This window comes from Oreochromis aureus, linkage group 10, assembly GCF_013358895.1.
Source record: "Oreochromis aureus strain Israel breed Guangdong linkage group 10, ZZ_aureus, whole genome shotgun sequence".
Lineage (NCBI taxonomy): Eukaryota > Metazoa > Chordata > Actinopteri > Cichliformes > Cichlidae > Oreochromis > Oreochromis aureus.
The window spans coordinates 7,146,291-7,169,801 of record NC_052951.1 but is presented as its reverse complement, the minus strand read 5'-3'; the positions used below and the strand labels follow the sequence as shown (position 1 = coordinate 7,169,801).

Here is a 23,511-nt window from a genome sequence, read left to right as displayed (position 1 = left end):
ACACTATGATTTAACAGAAATACTATGATTGAGCAGAAGTACTAAGATGTAGTAGAAGTACTTTGATTTAGCAGAAATACTATTATGGAGTAGTAATGGTTTAACATGGGAGAAATATTGATACAGACACACAAACATACACATACACAGAGCCTAAAAGGAACAGAGGCTGTGAAGAGTCTGGACTTGGTATATCTAGGTCAGCTAAATTGGCTGCACCTGCTGTAATCAGCCCTTACACACACAGACACAGAGAGAGGTATAAGTTTTCTGCAGTGTATTTCTCACATTCAGGATTCCCCTCAAACAAATGGCCATAATTTCCTAACCATAGGGGCTAGAAAGCTCATTCTGACATCGTTTTGTTCAGAAGAGATGGGGAATCTGCAGGTCTTCATAATTCAGAGATAAAATATAGATTATTGAAGATATATGACTTGTAACACACTGTAACTGAGTAGAGGCGAAGCAAAACTGCCTTGACTTGGCCTCAAACAACGTTTTGTAACTCTAAATCTATATGGAGCATCAAAATCATTCTTTCACTGTAAGAGACAGCAGGCTTTGGTGAACAGTCATGGAAATTTTCAGGTCTCTGTTGCAATCCATCAAAAAGATATGATGAGAGAAAAAAGTGTCTCATTTCCAGAGTTTGAAATCTGAAGAGATCTGAGCGAGGGACAAATTTCCTACTCTCAAACATATGCAATTCATGGCCAAACGGTAATAGGTGAGAAAAAATTCTTGAATTGTGAGCATCAGGACTGTCTGAAGATATATTGGCACAAGCCTCATGTCTCAACTCTGTTTTGTTAAGGAGATATGACGATTTGAAAATGCCTCTCATTAGAAATCCAGCGGTGATTTTGAACAAGCTCTCCATTGACTTTCTATGGAGAGTTTTGAGACTTTTGTGTTGGTCTGAGGAAATTTGCCAAAATTCTATAAATCCCACAACAATGATATAGTGACATTTTCTGAAAGCCAGCAAAAATACCTACATTTTGATGTATAATTTGTGGGGTTGAGTGGAAATTGAGCGAGTAGCAAGAAGTTGTTCGGACATGAAGAGAAAATTCAGAATGGACGAGTGTACACTCTGAGTTAATTGCATAGCAACCATAACAACGCATGTATTTTCTGAAAAATCACAATTTTGCAACTCAAAACTTAAAGAGGGATAAGATTAAAATGGTAGAAGATCTGAAAAAGCTGAATCAGACAGGAATAGTTCAATAATTTGAGAACATTTTAAAGTTTGAATGGAGTTCCTAGGTGAAAGTATAAGAAAGTAGTTAAGTTTCAAAAACAAGCAAGTTTTAGCAGAATTGTGGAAGTTTTCCATTCATTTCAATGGGACAAATTAAAGGAAAAAAGTCTAATATTTTAAAAAGTATAATAGTAATAAATACCAAAAGTCATAGCTGGAATTAGCAGAAAGGGCAGAACAGTTTAGAGTTTGAACGGTGAAAATCGGCTGAAAACTGAGGCAGTAGTTAAGTGCGAAAAAGCGTCTGGAAGCAACTTGCAGATGAAGAATAATAAAGATAAAGAATAAAGAGAAACAGGAACTCAATAGTGTGGAAGCCCTTGAGGGCATCCACACAATAAAGATAAAGAATAAAGAGAAACAGGAACTCAATAGTGTGGAAGCCCTTGCGGGCATCCACACAATAAAGAGAAACAGGAACACAATAGTGTGGAAGCCCTTTAGGGCATCCACACAATAAAGAATAAAGAGAAACAGGAACTCAATAGTGTGGAAGCCCTTTAGGGCATCCACACAATAAAGAATAAAGAGAAACAGGAACTCAATAGTGTGGAAGCCCTTTAGGGCATCCACACAATAAAGAGAAACAGGAACTCAATAGTGTGGAAGCCCTTTTAGGGCATCCACACAATAAAGAATAAATAGAAACAGGAACTCAATAGTGTGGAAGCCCTTTAGCACTAGAAGTCCCAGGCTTTTCTAACCCTCTGTCAGCCAAGTGGAAGCTAACTTGGCTAGTCTGTTAGCATCAATTCATATGTAAATTGGGTCGTTACCTGAGAATTGTGGAGGGGAGTGGGGGTGTGTGAATGATTCCTGAGCCAACTGCCTCTTTGTTTGTGTGTGGGGAGGGGGAACTGCTAAAAGCTGTGAACTTCATTTTGTGTTCGTCTTGATGCATTCTCAATCATCCAGGAAAATAAATCTCAAAAGATTTATTGATAAAAACAGTACAAAAAAAACAAAACAAAACAAAATTTCTACAAAACATCCATTTGTACACATATTTACAACTAACAATAAAAAGTGAGTGAGTACATTTCAATCACTCACAATCCTAACTTTACTACCATGGTATCTGTAGTCTGCATTTACCACATGTGTATCTGTAGCAGTGAACACATCGCACAGTGGCATGATTGTTCTTGCATTTGTGTTTGACCTGACACGTGGCTCTTTTTCCAGGGCTAGGTGTGGAGGGTTGTGTCCGAAGCAACTGTTCTTTTCTTGCCTTCTTCCCAGCCATATGAGAGTTAGCCAACTCTCTTGCAAGCTCCACCAGGAAGTCCACCCGTCTTTCCTGCGTCCTGGTGCATGCTTGATACAGCACATGTGCATTCAGTGCTGCCATGTCAATCATGTTATAGAACACGGCAACTGGCCAGCGCCGTGTTCCTCTGCGGACCGTGTACTCCCGCACCATCTGGTCCATCACATCCATGCCACACTTTGTGGTGTTGTAAAGGGTGACAGTGTTTGGCTTCCTTTTGGTGGTGTTATCAGTCTGAACCACGCTGTGCATGCTGCTAAGAATATAGACTGTCTTCTTCTGTTTGGCCGCGACACGCCCGTCAGCGTGGCAGCAGAGGCTGAAAACACCAAAGAAATAAGATAAATTGTTATTTCCATAGCACTTTTACACACAATGAAACACATAAACATAGAAGCACAAAAGACCTGCAGCCTACCTGAGTGGTGAATTCATTGCGATCTGAGTATCTAGCGGATTGAGGAATTTCCCGGCGAATCTTGTTGACTGTGCCGAGGATGGTGGTTTTCCGTCTAAGAAGTTTTTGCGCAAGTGAAAGCGATGTGAAGAAATTGTCCGTGGTAACATTTCTGCCCTTGTCTAGGAATGGTTCCATCAGCCTCATCACTACATTTTCAGACAGTCTCTCCCCACTGGGACGATTGGGGTCCTTGCCAAGATATGTGAGGACATTGCAAATGTACTTGGATTTTAGGTCATGAGGCCACCCAAAACTTGATCCCAAACTTGTCAGGTTTACTTGCAATATACTGCAGGAAACAGCACCGAGTCTTTGATGGGAAGAGCTGTTCATCAACGGTGATATGTAGATCAGGGTTGTAGCATGTGATGCAGTTGGTGACAAATGATCCCCACACACTGGAAATTGCAGCGAACTTATCAGTCTTTGCTCGATCACTGCGGGTGGACCTGTCATCAAAGCGTAGGTGTTGCATGATGTCTTGGAAGCGGTTACGCGGCATAGTTCCAATGATCTGTGGGTTTCCCAGGTTTGCTGACCAGCAGTCACGTAGTGATGGAACCCTAGTAACCCCCCTAGAAACCCCCCTGAGACAGCAAAAGATGGCACAGTGTGGCGTGAAGAGCAGGTAGGGACCTGTCTCCCTTTCACCCCAATAGAGGCGTACGCTGCAGATGGAGAGCCAACGGCTAAGGCCAGGAAAAGTATCTTGAGTCGCCTTCAGAGCTTCCTGTGTTTCATCACTCTTGACATGCTTCATAGCATTCAAGAATGGACTATTCAACATGCACAGCAAACGGAGGATGTTCATTGGTTCATGGACCTCCCTGAACTAATGGCATTTATTTCAATTGTCATCTTGCGGGGAGTTACTAGGGTTCCATCACTACGTGACTGCAACCCTAGTCTACATATCACCGTTGATGAACAGCTCTTCCCATCAAAGACTCGGTGCTGTTTCCTGCAGTATATTGCAAGTAAACCTGACAAGTTTGGGATCAAGTTTTGGGTGGCCTGCGACCTAAAATCCAAGTACATTTGCAATGTCCTCCCATATCTTGGCAAGGACCCCAATCGTCCCAGTGGGGAGAGACTGTCTGAAAATGTAGTGATGAGGCTGATGGAACCATTCCTAGACAAGGGCAGAAATGTTACCACAGACAATTTCTTCACATCGCTTTCACTTGCGCAAAAACTTCTTAGACGGAAAACCACCATCCTCGGCACAGTCAACAAGATTCGCCGGGAAATTCCTCAATCCGCTAGATACACAGATCGCAATGAATTCACCACTCAGGTAGGCTGCAGGTCTTTTGTGCTTCTATGTTTATGTGTTTCATTGTGTGTAAAAGTGCTATGGAAATAACAATTTATCTTATTTCTTTGGTGTTTTCAACCTCTGCTGCCACGCTGACGGCGTATGCGCCAAACGGAAGAAGACAGTCTATATTCTTAGCAGCATGCACAGCGTGGTTCAGACTGATAACACCACCAAAGGAAGCCAAACACTGTCACCCTTTACAACACCACAAAGTGTGGCGTGGATGTGATGGACCAGATGGTGCGGGAGTACACGGTCCGCAGAGGAACACGGCGCTGGCCAGTTGTTGTGTTCTATAACATGATTGACATGGCAGCACTGAATGCACATGTGCTGTATCAAGCATGCACCGGGACGCAGGAAAGACGGGTGGACTTCCTGGTGGAGCTTGTAAGAGAGTTGGCTAACTCTCATATGGCTGGGAAGAAGGCAAGAAAAGAACAGTTGCTTCGAACACAACCCTCCACACCTAGCCCTGGAAAAAGAGCCATGTGTCAGGTCAAACACAAATGCAAGAACAATCATGCCACTGTACGATGTGTTCACTGCTACAGATACACATGTGGTAAATGCAGACTACAGATACCATGGCAGTGCCAGGATTGTGAGTGATTGAAATGTACTCACTCACTTTTTATTGTTATTTGTAAATATGTGTACAAATGGTTGTTTTTTGTTTTTGTTTTTTTTTTGTACTGTTTTATCAATAAATCTCAGCAACAAAGGAAATACACCCATGTGTGTTGATTTCTCCCTAAGGCAAACTGAAACACAAGTTTCCTTGTGGCTCAGGAAACTAACCACTCCAAGTGGTTCAGCATGGCCCCACCTTATTTACATAACAAAAGCAGCTGTTCACAGGTGATTAAGGATATTAGCTAAAAGCCTACCAGCCATTTGGCTCGACGGTGGGTTTTAAAGGTAGAAAAGCCAAATGGCTCCTCTCTGGGACTTCTAGTGTTAGGGCATCCACACAATAAAGAATAAAGAGAAACAGGAACTCAATAGTGTGGAAGCCCTTTAGGGCATCCACACAATAAGAATAATAAATCCGAGGAATAGTAATATGTGTGCCTCTTGGCATAGGCACACATAATAATAAATCCGAGGAATAGTAATATGTGTGCCTCTTGGCATAGGCACACATAATAATAAATCCGAGGAATAGTAATATGTGTGCCTCTTGGCATAGGCACACATAATAATAATAATGAATCCGACGAATAGTAATATGTGTGCCTCTTGGCATAGGCACACATAATAATAATAATAAATCCGAGGAATAGTAATATGTGTGCCTCTTGGCATAGGCACACATAAAAAAAAAATCAGTTACCCACAGAGTTAAAAGCCAGGGAATAAAAATAGGTTTTTAATAAAGACTTAAAAACTGGCACTGATGTAGCCTGTCTAATATGGAGAGGAAGGTTATTCCAAAGCATCGGAGCAGCAACAGAGAATGCTCGGTCTCCTCTAAGTTTCAACCGTGACTTTGGGACCGAAAGCAGCAACTGCTCAGCTGACCGAAGGGAACGAGTGGGGACGTGGGGCTTCAACAAATCAGACAAATAAACAGGTGCCAGACCATTTAGAGATTTAAAAACCAATAAAAGGACTTTAAAACGGATCCTAAATTCAATTGGAAGCCAGTGTAGAGATGCCAAAATCGGAGTGATGTGATCAAATTTCCTTCTGCCAGTTAAAAAAGTAGAGGGATAACCTTCTAACTGACCCACAGAAATACATTATATTTTCAGTCAGGAGTTTGTCTCAACAGCAGGAAAAACCCACTTTTTAAATTGCTCCTGTGACCACATTTTTGACAGCAGGAACATAAATAACACACTGCTGTGTAGAAAAATTCCTTGGGATCCTCACAGTTCAAAAATGATTTTGACAGGAGTTAGGGTCTTGGATTTAGAAGCAGTTTTTCAACAGGTGCACCGAGGCAGATTTGACTGGGTTTTGCACACTGTAATAAGTATATCAGTAGTTAGTGTAGGCCAACTGGATAGAGCAATCCGGTTCGCCCATTAAATTCAAGGTTATTGTTTACTGGTGGAGTTGTCTTCTGCACACAGTTGGTTCAGTTCTGGGCATTTGAAGTCAGATGATGATGTTTAGAATAATCTTTTCTGACTAAATGATTAGAACTGACCCCTTTTACCTGTTTTTTGTGGATTTTCCCACATTTCAGTTACTCAGTGAATCAAATAATATGAGGTTTCAATATTCATTCAGATGTCTTATGACTCTGAATTTTCTTTTGTCATAACTTTGCTTTTTATAATTTACATTTTGAACATGTTAAGCTACTTTTCAAGTCTTTATCTTTTTCAGCTTTCAACAGTTCTGCACTTTTGTTTTCAGGTGAAAAATTCAACATTTTTCAACATTCAGCAATTATTTCATTTCAGCTCAAAATATTCAGCTATCAGCATTCACACTGCAGTTTCTTCAGAAAATGCATTTTCTAGTTCCAATTTAAGTCCATTTTTAATTCATTCGTTCTAAATTAATGTTAAACCTGAACCAGTAGGAGGTACTTTAGTTATTTCATTTTCCTCTGTTTATATGTTCCTTTAACAATATACAGCATATTCATGATAAATACACATGACAAACGTGCTCCCTCTACTCCTTCTAAATATCCGGCCTTGTTATGAACATGTAAAATATGAAATTGAGGCTTTAAATTCAAGCTCTTGTAAGAGTTTACTGCTAAAAATTCCATTTGTACTTTAAAATTATGCAGTGGATCTACTTTGCAAACAAAATTGTGTTAATTAATTTGCATTAAGAAACTGTTGTTCTTCTGAAAAAGCGTCAAATCAGAGATGTTTTAAATGTGACGGTAATTTTAGTTGCAAATGCTAAAACGGAAATCAAGCCACTGACAAGCATATACCGGAATATATTTACGTCCTTTTAACTTAAATGTATGTTTGATTTTTAATCCACATAGTAAATATTTCATGACTTGTAACGAGCCAGGTGCAAATGCTGTCTTGTTGAATGGTATTTTGATCTGTAGCAACCTTTATCTGCTTAACGCTCTATGCTTTCGCAGTTCGAAACTAGGCAATTTAAAATGACGCGAGAAAAATAGATTTTAACTTGGGATTGTTTGCTAATCCTCACCTGTACCTAAGTGTCCATATTTAGGACACCTACAGTCAACGGCTGTGTCCCAATTCAGGGTATGCACGCTTGAAGTACGCATTTCAAGTGCGATTACGTCACCGGCACGCGACGACGGCTGTCCCAATTCAAAGTGCACTTCAAATACATACTCCAAATGCGCCGTCGATTTCCCCAAATATCAAGCGTGGTCTGGTGCACGCTTCGTGGTCCCATATATCCCACAATCCATAGCGCGGCGGTGGTGTGGATAATTTTGCCGCAAAATACGGCAGAAGGGAGCGGCCGAAGTATTGACTGTAGAAAACAGTCAATGGGCCGAAGAGTGAACTGTCAAAAGAAAGTACTGAATATGATGTCACTTATTTATGTGCGAATGTTTAAGAACATTAAAACATTACTGTTGGCCACATGTCGGCAAAGTTATGTGACATTAGTGATGTTTGTACTTTCAGCGGTAACTTGGTTTTAAAGCTTCTAAATATGTATATAGTCGACCTTAATCTTACAGAGAATGTGATGATTTCATGGATAATTAAAGTCAGTCATATATCCACAAACACAACAAGCTGAAAGTCAGTGATGCTGCTCGGTTTGCAGTCCTGAATATGACGGCACAAGCAGGATTCACTGCACTGTTAATGTTAGCTATGTTATATTGCTGCCTCTGTTTGGTGGTGTCGAGCCAAACGGACTTTAACGTTTGTTTGAACGAGCTGACGGTTCACTCGTTAAGCTGAAAGAAAGATGCTTTAATCACAGGAGTCACACATGTGTCCACTGGACCATCTGGGAACTCTTCTTGTTTAGCACTCGTAATAACACAAACACTAAATCCTCCTTCTCTTGTGCTGTTTTGTAGCAGTGTATACACCTGAGACTGTCACCTGTCTGTCTGTCCTGCACTCTCTCTCTTTTTCTTTCTCTCCGATTGTGTAATAAAAGTATGAACATGTATGTATAAGTTACACTTGTGTTTGAATCCTGCAGCTTATCACACATTTGATTTCCATGTGTGACAACTGCAACTGTCCAGAGTGAGGACAGACTGAGGGACCCACTGCTGCACATCATCTGTGAGGCTTTGCACCCCTGATGATCCACCAGGACAAACTCAGCAGTGTGTGAGGAAGAGGAGGAGGAAGAGCCAGCAGCAGCTGACAGATGGAGAGAATAGACAGACTGTTCCCTGTTTGTGAAGGACTGCTAGGAAAGTTTAAATTAACTAATTGTCTGTCCTGAATCAGTCTTATTAGGTAATGTTCAAATAATTTGATCATTCCAGTGTTTTCAGTGTGGGAGAAAGTACTCAGGGCCTTCAAGTTACACACTATGAAAGGCAGCAACAAGTTTAATATTCAGAAACCTAAAGTATGTATCAGCAGCAGAATGGACCTAAAAATAAATGTTTGTTTCAGTTCTATGAAGCTTTGACTATTTTGGATTAGTAGCACTGCTGTGTTTGTTGCATCATATTGCTGTAATTGTTTATATGCTTTATATATTCTGAGGTAAGTTGATCTATAGTGTTACATCATATTCTATAAGGATGTTATGTGTTTGTATACTTTCTGCCCAGTTTGACCCATTTAGCAGAAGTCAGCCTGTTTAAGGCTCTGATATCTATTCTGTATGACTTAAAGCAGTTATGACATGGTCTGATTTTCTCACCCAATAAAGGAATATTTCATATATCAGTCTACTCTTCATTCTATCAGAAACAGTTATCACAGCTCGTACATTTTCTTTTTACACATATATGTAAGCATTGAGCCAAATTTAGTAATGCCAACATATTAAAAGAACAATGTTTGTCTCTTATATATAATACATCTGTATATACACTGTCAGAGATACTTGTCTTTGAGTGAAGATTTAAGGTGATAGGAGATATAAATAACTGCTACTTGCATCTTTGACCCAGAGTTCAAGCTCATATGTACATCGATCGTGGCTCAAGAGTTGGGAGTTCGCCTTGTAATCGGAAGGTTGCCGGTTCGAGCCCCAGCTTGGACAGTCTCGGTCGTTGTGTCCTTGGGCAAGACACTTCACCCGTTGCCTACTGGTGGTGGTCAGAGGGCCCGGTGGCGCCAGTGTTCGGCAGCCTCGCCTCTGTCAGTGCGCCCCAGGGTGGCTGTGGCTACTATGTAGCTTGCCATCACCAGTGTGTGAATGTGTGTGTGAATGGGTGGATGACTGGATATGTAAAGCGCTTTGGGGTCCTTAGGGACTAGAAAGCGCTATATAAATACAGGCCATTTACCATTTACCATATATATATATATGTACATATATACATATATGTACATATATCTGACAATACATATAATATTGTCCATATTATATTAACATTACCACAGTGAGATGACTTTAGTCTCATGAACAACATTAGCTAATTATTATTTACTAACTAATCTTAAAATGACTGTTCAGTACAGAAATGAAGCCCAAGTATCATGTTTTACAGTGGTCTCAGCCTCAGATACTCAACTAATCAAAGTGATGTCATGTCAAAAATGAATGACCAACAAAACATTTTTTCTCCTTCATTTCTGTCACACAAAGCTGTATGAAACGTTTCTCGCGGTTAGTATCATGGTTGCTAGGCAACCTGAACAGCGCGACGAAGGCTAGACCGTCCCATTTCACAAGCCTCTCACTTCCGCACTTCCCGTACTTGTAGTACGCACCGTACGTAGTACGCGTAGTGTGCGTACTTCAAGCGTGCATACCCTGAATTGGGACACAGCCAACAATGAAGCAAAATCCCCTAAGAATCTCCTCCTCCACCTCCTCCCCCTGTCCTTTCGTCAGCTTTTCCGTATTCCACCTGCCCGGCCTGCCAGTTCAAAACGTATTTCGCTGACAATGTTTCGGACTTTTCACTCTTAAACTGTTGTGAACAGCAGTGAGAAATCTGCCGGCCATATTTGTAAACCTTAGATTGATTTCCACTGGTCATTACTTGTGTTACTGGTCATCCACCAACAAGCTACATTTCTTTTTCCTTTTTTCAAAACGATGGATACTGTCGCTTTACTTTTGCTGTTTCTGGTCAACGCTGGGACGCTGGTTCAAGGTAAGCTTCCCTAATAATGTAGTAGGAATACCTCTTAGCATGGTTAGACACGGAGTGGTGATGTTGATTCGACACAAAAATACAATACAGACTAATGCAGTGCTAATATTTCTTGTAACTAAATGCCAGTTGGCGTAAAATATAAATAACTCACCAGCTGGGTGAGGAAACCGAGACATGCTCGTGACTAATTTTCAGCTTTGGGCTTCCCACTTTACCTTTTCTTTAGAAATAAAAGAGGACTATTTTATGTTAAGTGGGTAAACCAAAGGAAGCTGTTTTGTGTGTGTTTGTGTATTGTTTGATATGCCCGAGTAGGTAAGAAGAGGCCAGAAATACTTTTACTTTTATGTCTTTTTTCATGTAAGTCAGGGAGGTCTTGAATTTTTATGTACTTATATATATATTTTAGTTTGTGTGATGAGTTACAAGAAAGTCCCCGGACTTTCTGCTGTGAAAAAGCACCTGACTCACCACTAGAGCATGAACAGTAGCTGAAATTAGAAGCGGTGAAACTGAAACTGAAAATAAATGAGATCACTGCTAAACACACAGACACGCAAACATGAACACTATTCATATGATGCGTTGTGATACACTGGTATCACTTCTGCCCTGTGGTGTGTCAGGTAGTTTCCGTCTTGAAATGACGTTATGCTTAAAGTCATTTGACAATTACAGGTTAGCGTGACTAAACAAGAAGTTAAACTGTTTTTGGCCAAATCCCAATGGGGGAGTAGCAGCTTTTAATATACAAAAAAACCCAGAGTTCCTCCCACCTTGAAAAGAGGAAACTGGAGAAATCCAGACTGAATGATGTACTAGTGAATAAAAGCAGTCTCATGCTTCTGCTTTCTGATTTATTGGCTCCTTTTGACAAGAATAAAACAGCGTCTTCTGAATTTAATGTAGAGACCAACAACATACATAGTAAACCAGAGACGGAGGAGAAGAGAAAATTACACTTTCCCTCGGAAAAAGTTTGATTACATTTGCACAAGGTATGAGTTTTTTCGCTAAGTGTCTAAGTCTAACAGTGTTAGTGAAACTTTCTTTAAAGTGGATCTAACACTAGCTAACAGCAGCGTTTGCTGACCAAGAGTTAATGACATCTTCAACAAATGTCCTCAGTATTACATTCATTGAACAGAATTGAACTTCACTGACTCGTCAACTTGTATTGAATTCCTTTCACAAAGTTTTGCAGCCTCTTCCAGAGTAAATGGACTTGGACATCCAGGATATTGATAACGCAGTTGTACTGACAGCGGACTGACAAACTACACTTACTATAGCTGAACAGAGAGATCAATGTTGCCCTTTGGGGCCCTTATATGTGTGGGGGGTTTTGTTGTTGTTGTTGTTGTTGTTGTTTTTTGTTTTTTTAAGTTACATCTTGGTCCATACTCCATACCAGTGAGGGATGGCAATATACCATTACTTCCATTTAAAATACCTGGCAGTAATCCTAAGCCTCATGCAGCATGAACCTCTCTCTTTTAAAAGCTGAAAGCCACCTCTGTGCTTGTAAAACCATCGGTGTTACACGATGAGGCTTCACATGTGATATATAATGACTCTAACGCTGTCAAGCTGCTCAGATTTTCAGTGTTGTGAAACAGAAATGCTCCCTGTGCTCATCCACGTGTTTACACAATCTTCTAGTGTTTCACATGCATATATTTTAGGCATATTACCAGTGAATTTCAGTCCCATGTCACAGAATATTAAGATCTTTTAGCCCTTAGAACTAAAGACATGATTTGGAGAAAGAGACTTTGTCCTATCTGTGATGGCACACAGATCCTTAGAGAGTAGAGTAGATAATTCTTCTATGTGGAGCTTGCTAATATTTATTTGCTTTATCAGAATCATGTTTATTACAGGAGCCAGTTGAGGTGGTTTAGGCATCAGATAAGGATGCCTCCTGGGTGCCTCTTGAGTGAAGTGTTCCGGGCATGTCCCACCAGGAGTCCCCGGGGCAGACCCAGGACACGCTGGAGGGATTATGTCTCTTGGCTGGCCTTGGTGTTCCCTCGGACAAGCTAGAAGAAGTGGCTGGGAAGAGGGAGGTCTGGGCTTCTCTGTTTAGACTGCTGCGCCTGCAACCCGGCCCCAAATAAGCAGAAGAAGATGGATGGATGTTTATTACAAATTTTACCATAATTAAGGATTTGTGTCTCATTTTTGCTAGGTAATCATTGATTATTGTTTTCAGCAAGTCTCACACACGTCTCCTGGGCAATCCCAGCCCTTTCTTTATCAGCAAATCTCTCAATCTCCTCCAGATTTGATGGTCTTGTTGTACGGACCTTGGTGTTCAGGTCAGACCACAGATTTTAAATCAGATTTAAGTGAGAGCTTTGTGCAGAACACACAGTACTTTGTTCACTTTGGTCTTCTGGAGTTATTTACTAGGAGCAAAATATGTTTTGGGTCGTTGTTCTGTTGGAAGACAAAGTGATGACCCAGACCCAGTTTTGCACAAGTATCTTTTTTTCTTCATAATTCCTTCACTTTGATGAAATTCCCAGTTCTGGATGCACTGAAGTATCCCCAAGTTTCATTGCGGGATGGTGTTCTTTCAGTTGCACACCTCTCCTTTTTTTCCTCCAAACATAAGCAGCATCTGCAGCACAGCGCTCCCAGCTGCTGTGCACGCTTTTGTGCTTTTGCGTTTTTTATGCTTTCATTTTTTATGCTTTTTTTAGTGCAACGCACTGATCACTTTCAGTCAGCAGAAACTGAGAGAAATTGGCCTCAGCCTGAACTTTATATTGGATTGGACACAAAGTATCCCACCTGAGATTGTGAAACCACTGGGCGCTCCGTGGGTTATTGTCTACTAATTGTAACTGAATCCTGGCTCCATTTGCAAATCCCCGATGCCTCAGTGGAGCTACCATTCCATACCAAATCATCCGTGTTTTTCCAAACCGGAAGCTTTAGATAACTAGCTCCTGCCAAGAGCCTTCCTACCACATTTTGGATCAACTAAAGGCTTTTCAGGGAATTTTTAGGACATCCTGATAATAATGAATTGCAGTAGTCCAGCCTACAAGTAATAAATATGTGACCTAGTTTTTCAGCGTCATTGAGAATGAGACAGGATGTTTCTAATTCTACAGAGGCTGTCATTTGATGCTTAGGTCACAGGCTGACAAACCTGAAAAACATGTGTGACTACATTTCTGCTATGCAGATTTTGTTTTGCTTTCAACCAGCATGGTGTCACATTTTGCATGTTGTGTGGAAAAGGCCTCTTTCTTTGTTAAATAATGGCTGTGCGCCTTTTACAAATGAAAGTCGTGAGTAAATAAGAGTTAAATGTAGGGCTGTTCAACATAACAATATATATCGGATGACGATATAAAAACGTCTGTTGTTTCATTTTACGCTATCGTTTGGTGTCGCAAAATAAACTGTTTACGGCAATATTTTTTCATCGTTTTGATGGTCACTGTAGTGGCTATATTAATTTCTTAAAGTTCTCTCTTTCTCTTATATTTAATATAACCACACTACGGATGGACAAGCGCCTGATTTTATGCGTTGTCGTTAGCAACAATGACGGTAAAACCATCGCGTGTCCGCTTGTTTATTTTCCACATAAACCTTTCACAATAAAGCTCAAGATCCTGTTGAGACTTTTCAAAATAAACTAATCACGTGAAAGAGTATGCAGAGTATTTACGGATGAGAAGCAAAACAGAGCCGTCGGGTGCTAAAAAATAAACCTTTGACTCAAACGTTAGAACAGGCTCTATTACACAGCACGCTGTGTAATAAATACTCACAAAGAAAACGGCGGCGGTTACAACTTATGTCTAAAAATGTATCGTTTCATGCATCGGTTAAAACACTCGACTCCAGGTACACAACGCCTAGCTGGAAACACTTCACGCAAGTCGAGCTGCCCCAGATTCACAGAATTTACAGAAAATGTTAAATTTTTGTGATTTATATCGTTATCGGGACGATAGATGTCTTATATCGGGATATGAGATTTTGGTCATATCGCACAGCCCTAGTTAAATGTTACCATTTATTGTGAAGATCTTAGAAAAAGTTGTGGCTAACCAGCTAATAGCTGTCTTGGACAAGTACAGTATTCTTGATTAGTTTCAATCTGGCTTTTGTAGAGCTTATTCCACTGAAACAGCTCTTAGTGTTCAGTGACATTTGATGTGAATTGATAATGGAGAATGTTCTGTTTTGCTGTGTTTAGAAGCTACCTCTGCTTTTAATACTGTTGACCATCATGTTTTGTTCAATAGGCTGAGATATTAGATGGGTGTATCTGGGTCTGCTTAGGCTATTTCTAAGTCCAGGTCTTCTTCTAGTTCTCTCATATATGGTGTTCCACAAGGTTCTGTTTGGGGTATCTGTTTCTGTTATCCGTTCCCTCTTCAGCACATTTTGAGCACCTTTAAGGACATTTCTTATCACTGCTATGCAGATGACTTTCAGTTTATATCGGTTTTGAGTCCTAGGATGTTACTAAGCTGAAAAATTATCCTGAATAGGTGATTAGACTCTAAAAGTTAGATGGCTGGTAGCTTTTTGCAACACCAACAAGTAAAAAACTGAACTGTTGTTTGTGCCTCTGGCAAATTTGCACCTAACATAATCAAAACACTTGGTTATGTTGCCTCATTTGCTAAATCTTCCATTAGGAATACTGGGATTGCTTTTGACTCTGCTTTCCCTCTGGAGAGATATCACATCTGTTTTGGTCTTGTTTTTATCATTTAAGGAACATTGATAGGTGAAATCCTATTGTGTCACTATCTGAATTGGAGATTGTTATTCATGCATTCAGGAGTCGGCAACCCTGGGCACGCGAAGGGTTAACTGATGGCACAACCATAGGTGGACTGGCCATCGGGCATTTGCCCGGTGGGCCGATGGTGATTTTTAATCTTTATGAGCCGATGATTTTTTTTTATTTTATTTTTTTTTAGTAACGGTATAAACAATGAAAGATGGTGGATTGGCCAGATGCTGGGAGATGTGTAAAAATAACTCAGTTGTTTGGTGGTGGCAATGGCGGAGCTTCCACAGAGTCCAGCAGGTGGATGAGGGAGGCAGGAGGAGGAGAGACCCGAGGAGGAGAGACCCGAGGTGGCCGCCGGTCCGAGTGTCAGATAAACTGAACTTCAGGTAAGAAGTTATGACCTGCAGTCTATCTGGGTCAGATATAAACCAAGTTTAGGTGTAGTTTATTTACTAGCTAGCATGACGGAGTTTCTATACAGCTGGGTGGGTGCTATGATGTCACTGATAGTGAGCTTTATTTTATTCATAAGGTTAGTTAGTAGAGTTGCCAACCGCTCCTTAAAAAATGGAATCGTCCCTCATTCAGAGAAAATATTACGCGTTTCGTATTGAGCTGAGAAGGAACGCAGTTTGTCCCGTACTTCCGCTAGAATGGAAGACACAAAGCTGGAGTTATTCTGCGTCTTTATGCTGTCAGCTGCCTTTTCTTCTCTCATTCTCTCCCCCTCCCTCTCCTGTTGCTACTTCAATCATGAAACTGATCAATGATTAGCTGATCGGCTTTTCTGTCGCAAGTGCTGTCTCTCTTGGTTATCTCCCACTTTGCACCAGAAAGAGGAAACCAGTACATCCACTGGTTGATCAGCTGTTGTTAGAATTTATTTAATATTAATTTCTAGTATCAGCTGATGTTTGCTGGAGCCACAGCAGTAAAAGATGCTGGTCATGATATTGGTTTGGTTATCTGGTGAGAGGGAAACATCAAGATGAAACCAGGAGATGTCCTCACTGAATCATCAGAGCTTAACAGGTGATGGAGAAACAGGTTTACCTTTTAGGTGACATGAATGAGTTGAAGGAAAGTTATAAACTGTTTCTGAGAAATAACACCAGGATCCTTTTCTAACTAGCTGACAGCTGGTAACTGTGCAGGGGCGGGTCTAGCAAAGTTTTGCCAGGGGGCCAGGTAGGGCGTTAACAGGGAAAGGGGGGCACAAAGAAATACGTTTCTTTCTTATTCTCATTTAAAATGTCTAGCTTTTAAAAAATAATTATCTGAGTCTTACAACCAAAGTTTTTATCTGACATAAAATGTCTAGAAATCATACATATACCAACAAGACAGTGTACATCACTGTCACAACAGCGTCTGTTTTCATTCAAAGGCTTTATGGCTTTTCCTATAATACCTGGTGGGCCGGTCTCTAGTCATAATGCCCGGACCGATTTTTTTGTCCCAGTCCAGCCCTGGGCACGACACGCAGTGAATTAATCTGAGAAGGTGCATTGAAAAATAAATGGCCGGGACAGTGGTGCACATTGCAAATTAGCTCGCATAGACTCATTAGTTGTGCCGCTTCTTAATGACACTATCTTAGCTAACAATCCCAACTACCAGATTCAACTTGTAATTGGCTAAAAATCACTTAGCCTACCGGAGAGAGGGACGTTGCTAGCTGGCAGTTTTTTCAAGTGATGTTGAAATTTCCACATTCCGACACTTCAAATGCTTCAGGAGCTGTCCGCTCAGTGCAGCATCAGCACCACGGAAATGCACTGATACATCTGTAGACTCGAGACAGAATTCACAATGCGTTTTCGGGACTTTCAGGTGTATGGACAAATGTTTTCTTTTCTGATCAAACCAGAAAGCTTTAATGAGCAGCTGGATTTGTCTTGCATTAACTACCTGGACACAGAGGACATCGAAATGCAGCTGATTGAACTGAAAAGCTCGAGTCTGTGGTGGTCAAAGTTTGCAGAACTACAGATGCAGCGGGAATCCACAGCTGTGCGTGTTCTTGGAGCTTGCATTTTCACCTGCTGGACATCACTACCTGACAAGTTTAACGGTCTTCAGAACATTGCAGAGGCCTTATTGACAGTATTTCTCTCACATCAGTGTCCTCAGGTAGCTGTCTGAATGCTGGACACTCGGAGACCTGTGTCTCTGAGTGGGAGACCAGAGATCAGATTAACATGTGTATCTCTGTATTAAAAAACATGCCATAGTGGCCCAGTTTATTTTTCTTATCATTGTTGTGAGGAGACCATAAATAGCATTTGCATTTTCTGTTGTACAGTTCATTTGCTGTCATGAAATTCTTGTTATGGATAAAAAGTGTTTTTGTTTTTTTGTTTATTTCAAAATAGCTGATAACTATTCGTTGATAGCTGCCAACATCTGCGAACAAATATAATTCTATAAAGTTGTTCTATATAGTGTGCAACTGTTAATATAGAGCATTATTAAATTTATTGCTAATGCGATTATATGGCACTCATCATTAGAAAGGTTGCCTACCCCTGCATGCATTTATTTCATTATGTTTAGGTTACCTTAAATCACTGGTCGCTTGTCTAAGAAAAAACTCCTTGGAACATCTGTAAGTTGTTTAGAATGATGCTGCAAGGGTGCTGACAAAGTCTTCCAAGTACTGAGGTCATGCCGTTGCTGACCTAGCTGCACTGGATCCCCATTAAATTTAGAGAGTCCATTTCAACATTCTGGCTTTTAGAGCTCTTCATGGACAAGCACAAACTTACATCAATAAACTTTGAAATCTTTATGTCCCTAACATGCCCCTTAGGCCATGTACAGTGGCTTGCAAAAGTATCCGGCCCCCTTGAACTTTTCCACATTTTGTCACATTACAGCCACAAACATGAATCAATTTTATTGGAATTCCACATGAAAGACCAATACAAAGTGGTGTACACGTGAGAAGTGGAACGAAAATCATACATCATTCCAAACATTTTTTACAAATAAATAACTGAAAAGTGGGGTGTGTCCAGATCTAAATCCAATCGAGAATCTGTGGCAAGATCTGAAAACTGCTGTTCACAAACGCTGTCCATCTAATCTGACTGAGCTGGAGCTGTTTTACAAAGAAGAATGGGCAAGGATTTCAATCTCTCGATGTGCAAAGCTGGTAGAGACATACCCTAAAAGACTGGAAGCTGTAATTGCAGCAAAAGGTGGAATAATTACGCACACCCCACTTTGGTCTATTTTGTTGTGAAGTACTATGTGATGTTTACCTTGAAAGTTGCTATTGTTGTTTTGGGTTTTTTTTTTTTTTCATGAGAAAAGGCAAATATGCTCAAATTATAAGTTTTCACAATTTATTATCAGACTGTTAGAATTTCCACTTGTTTTATGTGGACTGTGGACCTCTGTCTCTCTGGCTCAGAGACAAAGGCTGCTGGGCCCAGGCAATAAACACAACCCCCTGAGCCACGGGCGTTGGGAAGCTCATCTGTAACCAGAAGGTTGCCGGTTCGATCCCCGGGCTCTCTGTCCTGGTCGTTGTGTCCTTGGGCAAGACACTTTAGCCTACCACCTACTGGTGTTGGCCAGAGGGGCCGATGGCGCGATATGGCAGCCTCACTTCTGTCAGTCTGCCCCAGGGCAGCTGTGGCTACAACTGTAGCTTGCCTCCACCAGTGTGTGAATGTGAGAGTGAATGAATAGTGGAATTGTAAAGCGCTTTGGGTGCCTTGAAAAGCGCTATATAAATGCAATCCATTCTTCTTCTTCTTCTTCTTCTTCTTCTTCTTCTTCTTCTTCTTCTTCTTCTTCTTATTGTTAACACGATTGGTCAAACATTGGAGGGAAGCCTTTAGACCACATCTCAGGCTGCACCTTTCAGACATCTCCCTATAAGGAGATGTCACTTCTCACATCACCATGGCAACCATATCATGTCCTCTGGTCAGGCCTGTAGAGAGAGAGAAGGGGCCATTACCTAACACCTGAGTCAGCCTTAAAGTTTTGTACCTTTTCACCCCCCCCACCACCACACACACACACACACACACCTACCCATCCCATGTAATAATAAAACATGGAAAAAAGACAATAACAAAAAAAAAAGATTAAAAATAGACCTAAAACCGATTAACACTGAGTAGAAGCAAACTCTGGTACTAATGTTGATGTGCTTTGGAGAAAAGTTGTTGGGTTTTTTGGGGGTATTTTGGTTTTTTGAAAGGGACCAGATTATGTGCTGGAACTCCATAATTTAGGAACCACAAAAGTAAAAATTCAGTGTCGACATGGGAATAACAAGGAAGCGGTTGTGAATGTCACTGACCAAATAGTCAGAAACAGACTTCATCATGGTGGCACGAAGACCCAACGTCCTCTAGTGGGCCCTGTGTTCACTGCCCAGCATTGCTCAGCATTCCTTAGAAAACTAGAATTGGCAGGTCCACCACTGGTGCCTTGTGCTATGCCACTGGTGCCTTGTGCTATGCACAGTAACATGTATAAGGAGGAAGGACATCCGCAGGTCACATTGTCTTAGTTTTTAATTGGTTTACTTGCCTGTTGGACATGTTTTGGACCTCAAAAAACAAGTTCTTGTACTGGGCATTATTTTTTGTCTAATTAAATGAGTTGTAAATAATGAAGGGCATTTTGAACAAGAGGATATTCTGTTTCTCTCCAGACATCCCGGTGCCTCAACAGCCTGCTGAGTCTACAGAAGGCCATTTTCCCATATAGAATTAATTACCCTTAATTCTCAAGGGCACTTGCCTTTCCATCCCTCTGTGCTTCTCTAGGGCATCACATCTAGGATTAGCCATGGGCCACCATGCAGTTGATCAAGAAGTTTATATAATTTTAACTTTGATTTTATATATGGTCTTCTGAAAGACAGAGGGATATGTCACATCTTAGGTTTTTTAAAAGCAAGGAAATGACGGAAAGAAATACTTTGGTATTTTTTTTTTCTTTCAGATGAATAGAAATATGTTTTGTGTATTTTTAATTTTTAAATCAAAGGCTTTGGCTTGGATTCAACCTGCTCTGAAGACTGCAGCCTGTGGTATTCACATTCCAAGTTGGTGACATGAGGAAAATCTAATATCACAATATTTTTTGGCTACATCACGATACATGATATATATCACAATATGTTTAAATAACCTCCAAAAACAAATGTTATTTTTAGCCATTTACTGCCTAAAATTGAGCTGGTATACTCATTCAAATCGACCCCTCAGTGTTTTGTTTTGTTTTTTACTAACGACTGTACTGTCACAGTATGTTTCTTTCTGTGGTCAACACTAGACCTTTACCAGCAAACGATCACAGCAACAAAAAAGGACATGAAGCACGAATTCACCGCGGTGCACCAGGTAGAAAATTTTCCAGTTGGGAGGGGGAAATTAATGATGCATTCACAGAGTTTGGGAGAAAAAACGCTCACAGTGAATTGCATGCAGACAGCTTAATATTGCCATGGCAATTTATACTCAATGGTTACGATAAAGCCATTTTAACCATCGTATATGGAAAAACCCGTGATACAGTATATTTGATATATCGCTCACCCCTAAGTCCAACACCTTAAAGAGTATTGAGACTTGGAAGTTGCAAGAGTTAGCATGAACATAGTCCCTTATATATCAAGCTTGCATCAGAGAAATTTTCAATGCCTTCAATGTCTTCCAATCACCAACTCTGCTGTGGTTGTGTAAGATGTAGTCAGAGTTTAGAGCAAATGCTTTCATTGCAGATGTGCCGGAGTCTAATCGGAAAACCTAATTTGTGAACTTGGGCCGATTGTCAGTGACAACTTTATCTGGTATTCAGTGTATTGCATACATTCTCTGGAGTGCGTCAGTAGTGACTGGAGCTGTAAATACCTGAAGTGCAAGACTACTTGGGGCTCCTTTTTTTTAACCAATGTAGAAAACCAGAGGATAGAGGCAGTTAAAACGAGGCAAGTCCCCTGGACTGGATTCGACTGGGCGTTTTTAAACAGAGACCATCTAGACTTCCTGTTTTGTAGGACTATGCGATATGAGCAAAATTATTATTATGCAATTCCTACAAATTTAGTGAATAGTTTATATCATCACCACATCAAAAGTACCATTTCTTTTTGTTACATTTAGATTAGATTAACAAATATGGACCTTACATGGTGTTATCCCGTAGTGACACACACTGGATGACTCCACACAATTGCACATAAGCTTCCCTGATGCCTCCAGCCATCATTACTGCTCCTGTATGGCGGCTTGCAAACATTGACTGCAGAGTGTCCAGTCTCTCAAGTGCACCGTTAAGCTAATATAGGCGTGCGATGTTCAGCTTGTCCACAAAACTGTTGTTGCAGCGTTGTCTACATATAAAATGATAATATAAATGAGGCAAGTCAACTTATGTGAAGTGTTTGTGCACTTGGAGTCAATTGTTTTGGCATTGCATGAAACCATATATTTATAGATGTAACTTGTAATAGCCATGATTATTTTTCTGTGAGTCTTTATTACATGGCGTACCACGGGGAAAAGCCTGTTCTAATGTTTGAGTCTGAGGTTTATTATGAGGACCTGGCTCATATTTGCCTCTGATTCGTAAACTCTCTCTGTACTCTTTAACGTGATTCTTGCGTGATTCCACGCCACAGAGGTAGGCGCTCGTTTAGGAACGAGCTCTTCGATTTGTTCTGCCTGGTCCTTCTGCTGTACCGTGGTGACTATTGCAAAATATCATCTAAAGCAATAAAAACATATTACAGTAAACCGTGTCTTTTGCGACAGCACAAAATAAACGATAGAGTATAATATAAAAAACAGTAGATGTTTTGATATCGTCATCTGATATATTTCGTTATATCTCACATCTCTGTATTGAGGTGCTGGTTCCATGGATCGGCAACATCTGCACTCTTTAAAGAACTCAAACAGCAACTTGCTTAGAGCCAAAATAAATTTTACACATATAGTATAACTTTAAACAAAGCTACATTCAACATCTATAGAACCGACTTATACAGTTACACAGAAACTATACTAAACAAAGTTTTTTTTCTTTTTTTTTTACTCGCTACTGAGCAGGGTGAAATTCTGAACAATAACTCCACAAAGTCACTTCAAACCTTAACAAATAGCCAGGGCTACATTAACATTTTCATCATAATAAAAAATAAAAAACGTCATTGTATGTTTTTGTTAGCCTTTCTCTTACCATTCTCACTTTCTATATTTTTGGCTAATTTCACTCAGTAATATTTGAGTGTTTGTACTCACAGTTTTTCAGCATGCTTTGTTTTTAACAGTTAATATATATTTTTTGTAGAAATGCAGAATTCAGTGACAAGAAACTGGTCAGGGAAACAAGCAAAATTGTTTTAAATTGTTTTCCATCCATCTTTTTCCACCAATTTTCTTACTTCTCTGACATTACACATGATCACTGTGATGCATGTGGTATCTCACATCACATTTGGAGTGACAGGATATTGTGGTATAGTTTGACTCACTTATTAACACCCAGGCATTTTAAGACAGTTATAGTTGGGAGGAGCTGCTCACTGACCTACTGGTACATTAATGCTTCTTGTTGTTGCTGGGTTTCTTATGATCTCAGGAGTTTTTAACATCTTGGAAGTGTAACACTGTTAGGGTTTGATGTACACAAGGATGGATTGAGTCAGGGGAAAAGAGCTACATGGATATGTTCATGTACCCAGGTTTGGCTAATCAGGGTGCAAACAAGCAGTACTCAAAATGCCAGCTGTTGTTGTACACATGTTACTAAGAATGTGTTGGGGGTTTTTTTCAGTTAAATGGCAGATGTTAGCACTTTATATGTGCATTTATTCTAACAAGTTGTGGTCTTTTGTTATGCAGTAAAGGCGACAGCAAACTTGACTGCTTTGTATGGAGAAACCATTGTTATGCCATGCAATGGTGGAGCTCCACCACCAGAAGATCTGATGTTCATCAAGTGGAAATATGTAAGTATACACTGATATTGAGTTAGTTGTGAAATAAGCAGCCAGCTGTGTGAATATCACCATGCAGTCTAAAGCTGGGCATACACTATGCAGTTTTTTTTCAGTTGCATTATTCAGCTTCTGCTCAAACTGTACGATTGAATCACAGGGGTTAGAAGTTCGTAAGTCACAATGCATGGTCTCACACTATACGGCCCGATGCTCTGATG

General features: G+C 40.4%; 1 protein-coding gene across 6 annotated transcripts in view; it reads left to right on the top strand.

The window, feature by feature from the left end:
• Nucleotides 1–23,511, top strand: part of alcama (activated leukocyte cell adhesion molecule a) — a 189,695-nt gene that overhangs the window by 130,535 nt on the left and 35,649 nt on the right. For 3 of the 6 annotated variants that reach the window (XM_031731762.2, XM_031731761.2, XM_039618397.1), the window contains exons 1-2: nucleotides 10,198–10,541; nucleotides 23,196–23,302. In XM_031731762.2, coding sequence (XP_031587622.1) covers nucleotides 10,484–10,541; nucleotides 23,196–23,302 — 165 coding nt within the window. In that variant the 5' untranslated portion in view covers nucleotides 10,198–10,483. Of the gene's footprint in view, nucleotides 1–10,197; nucleotides 10,542–15,661; nucleotides 15,705–23,195; nucleotides 23,303–23,511 lie in introns of those variants that run through there. The other 3 variants (XM_039618398.1, XM_039618399.1, XM_039618400.1) reach the window with 3 other exon arrangements.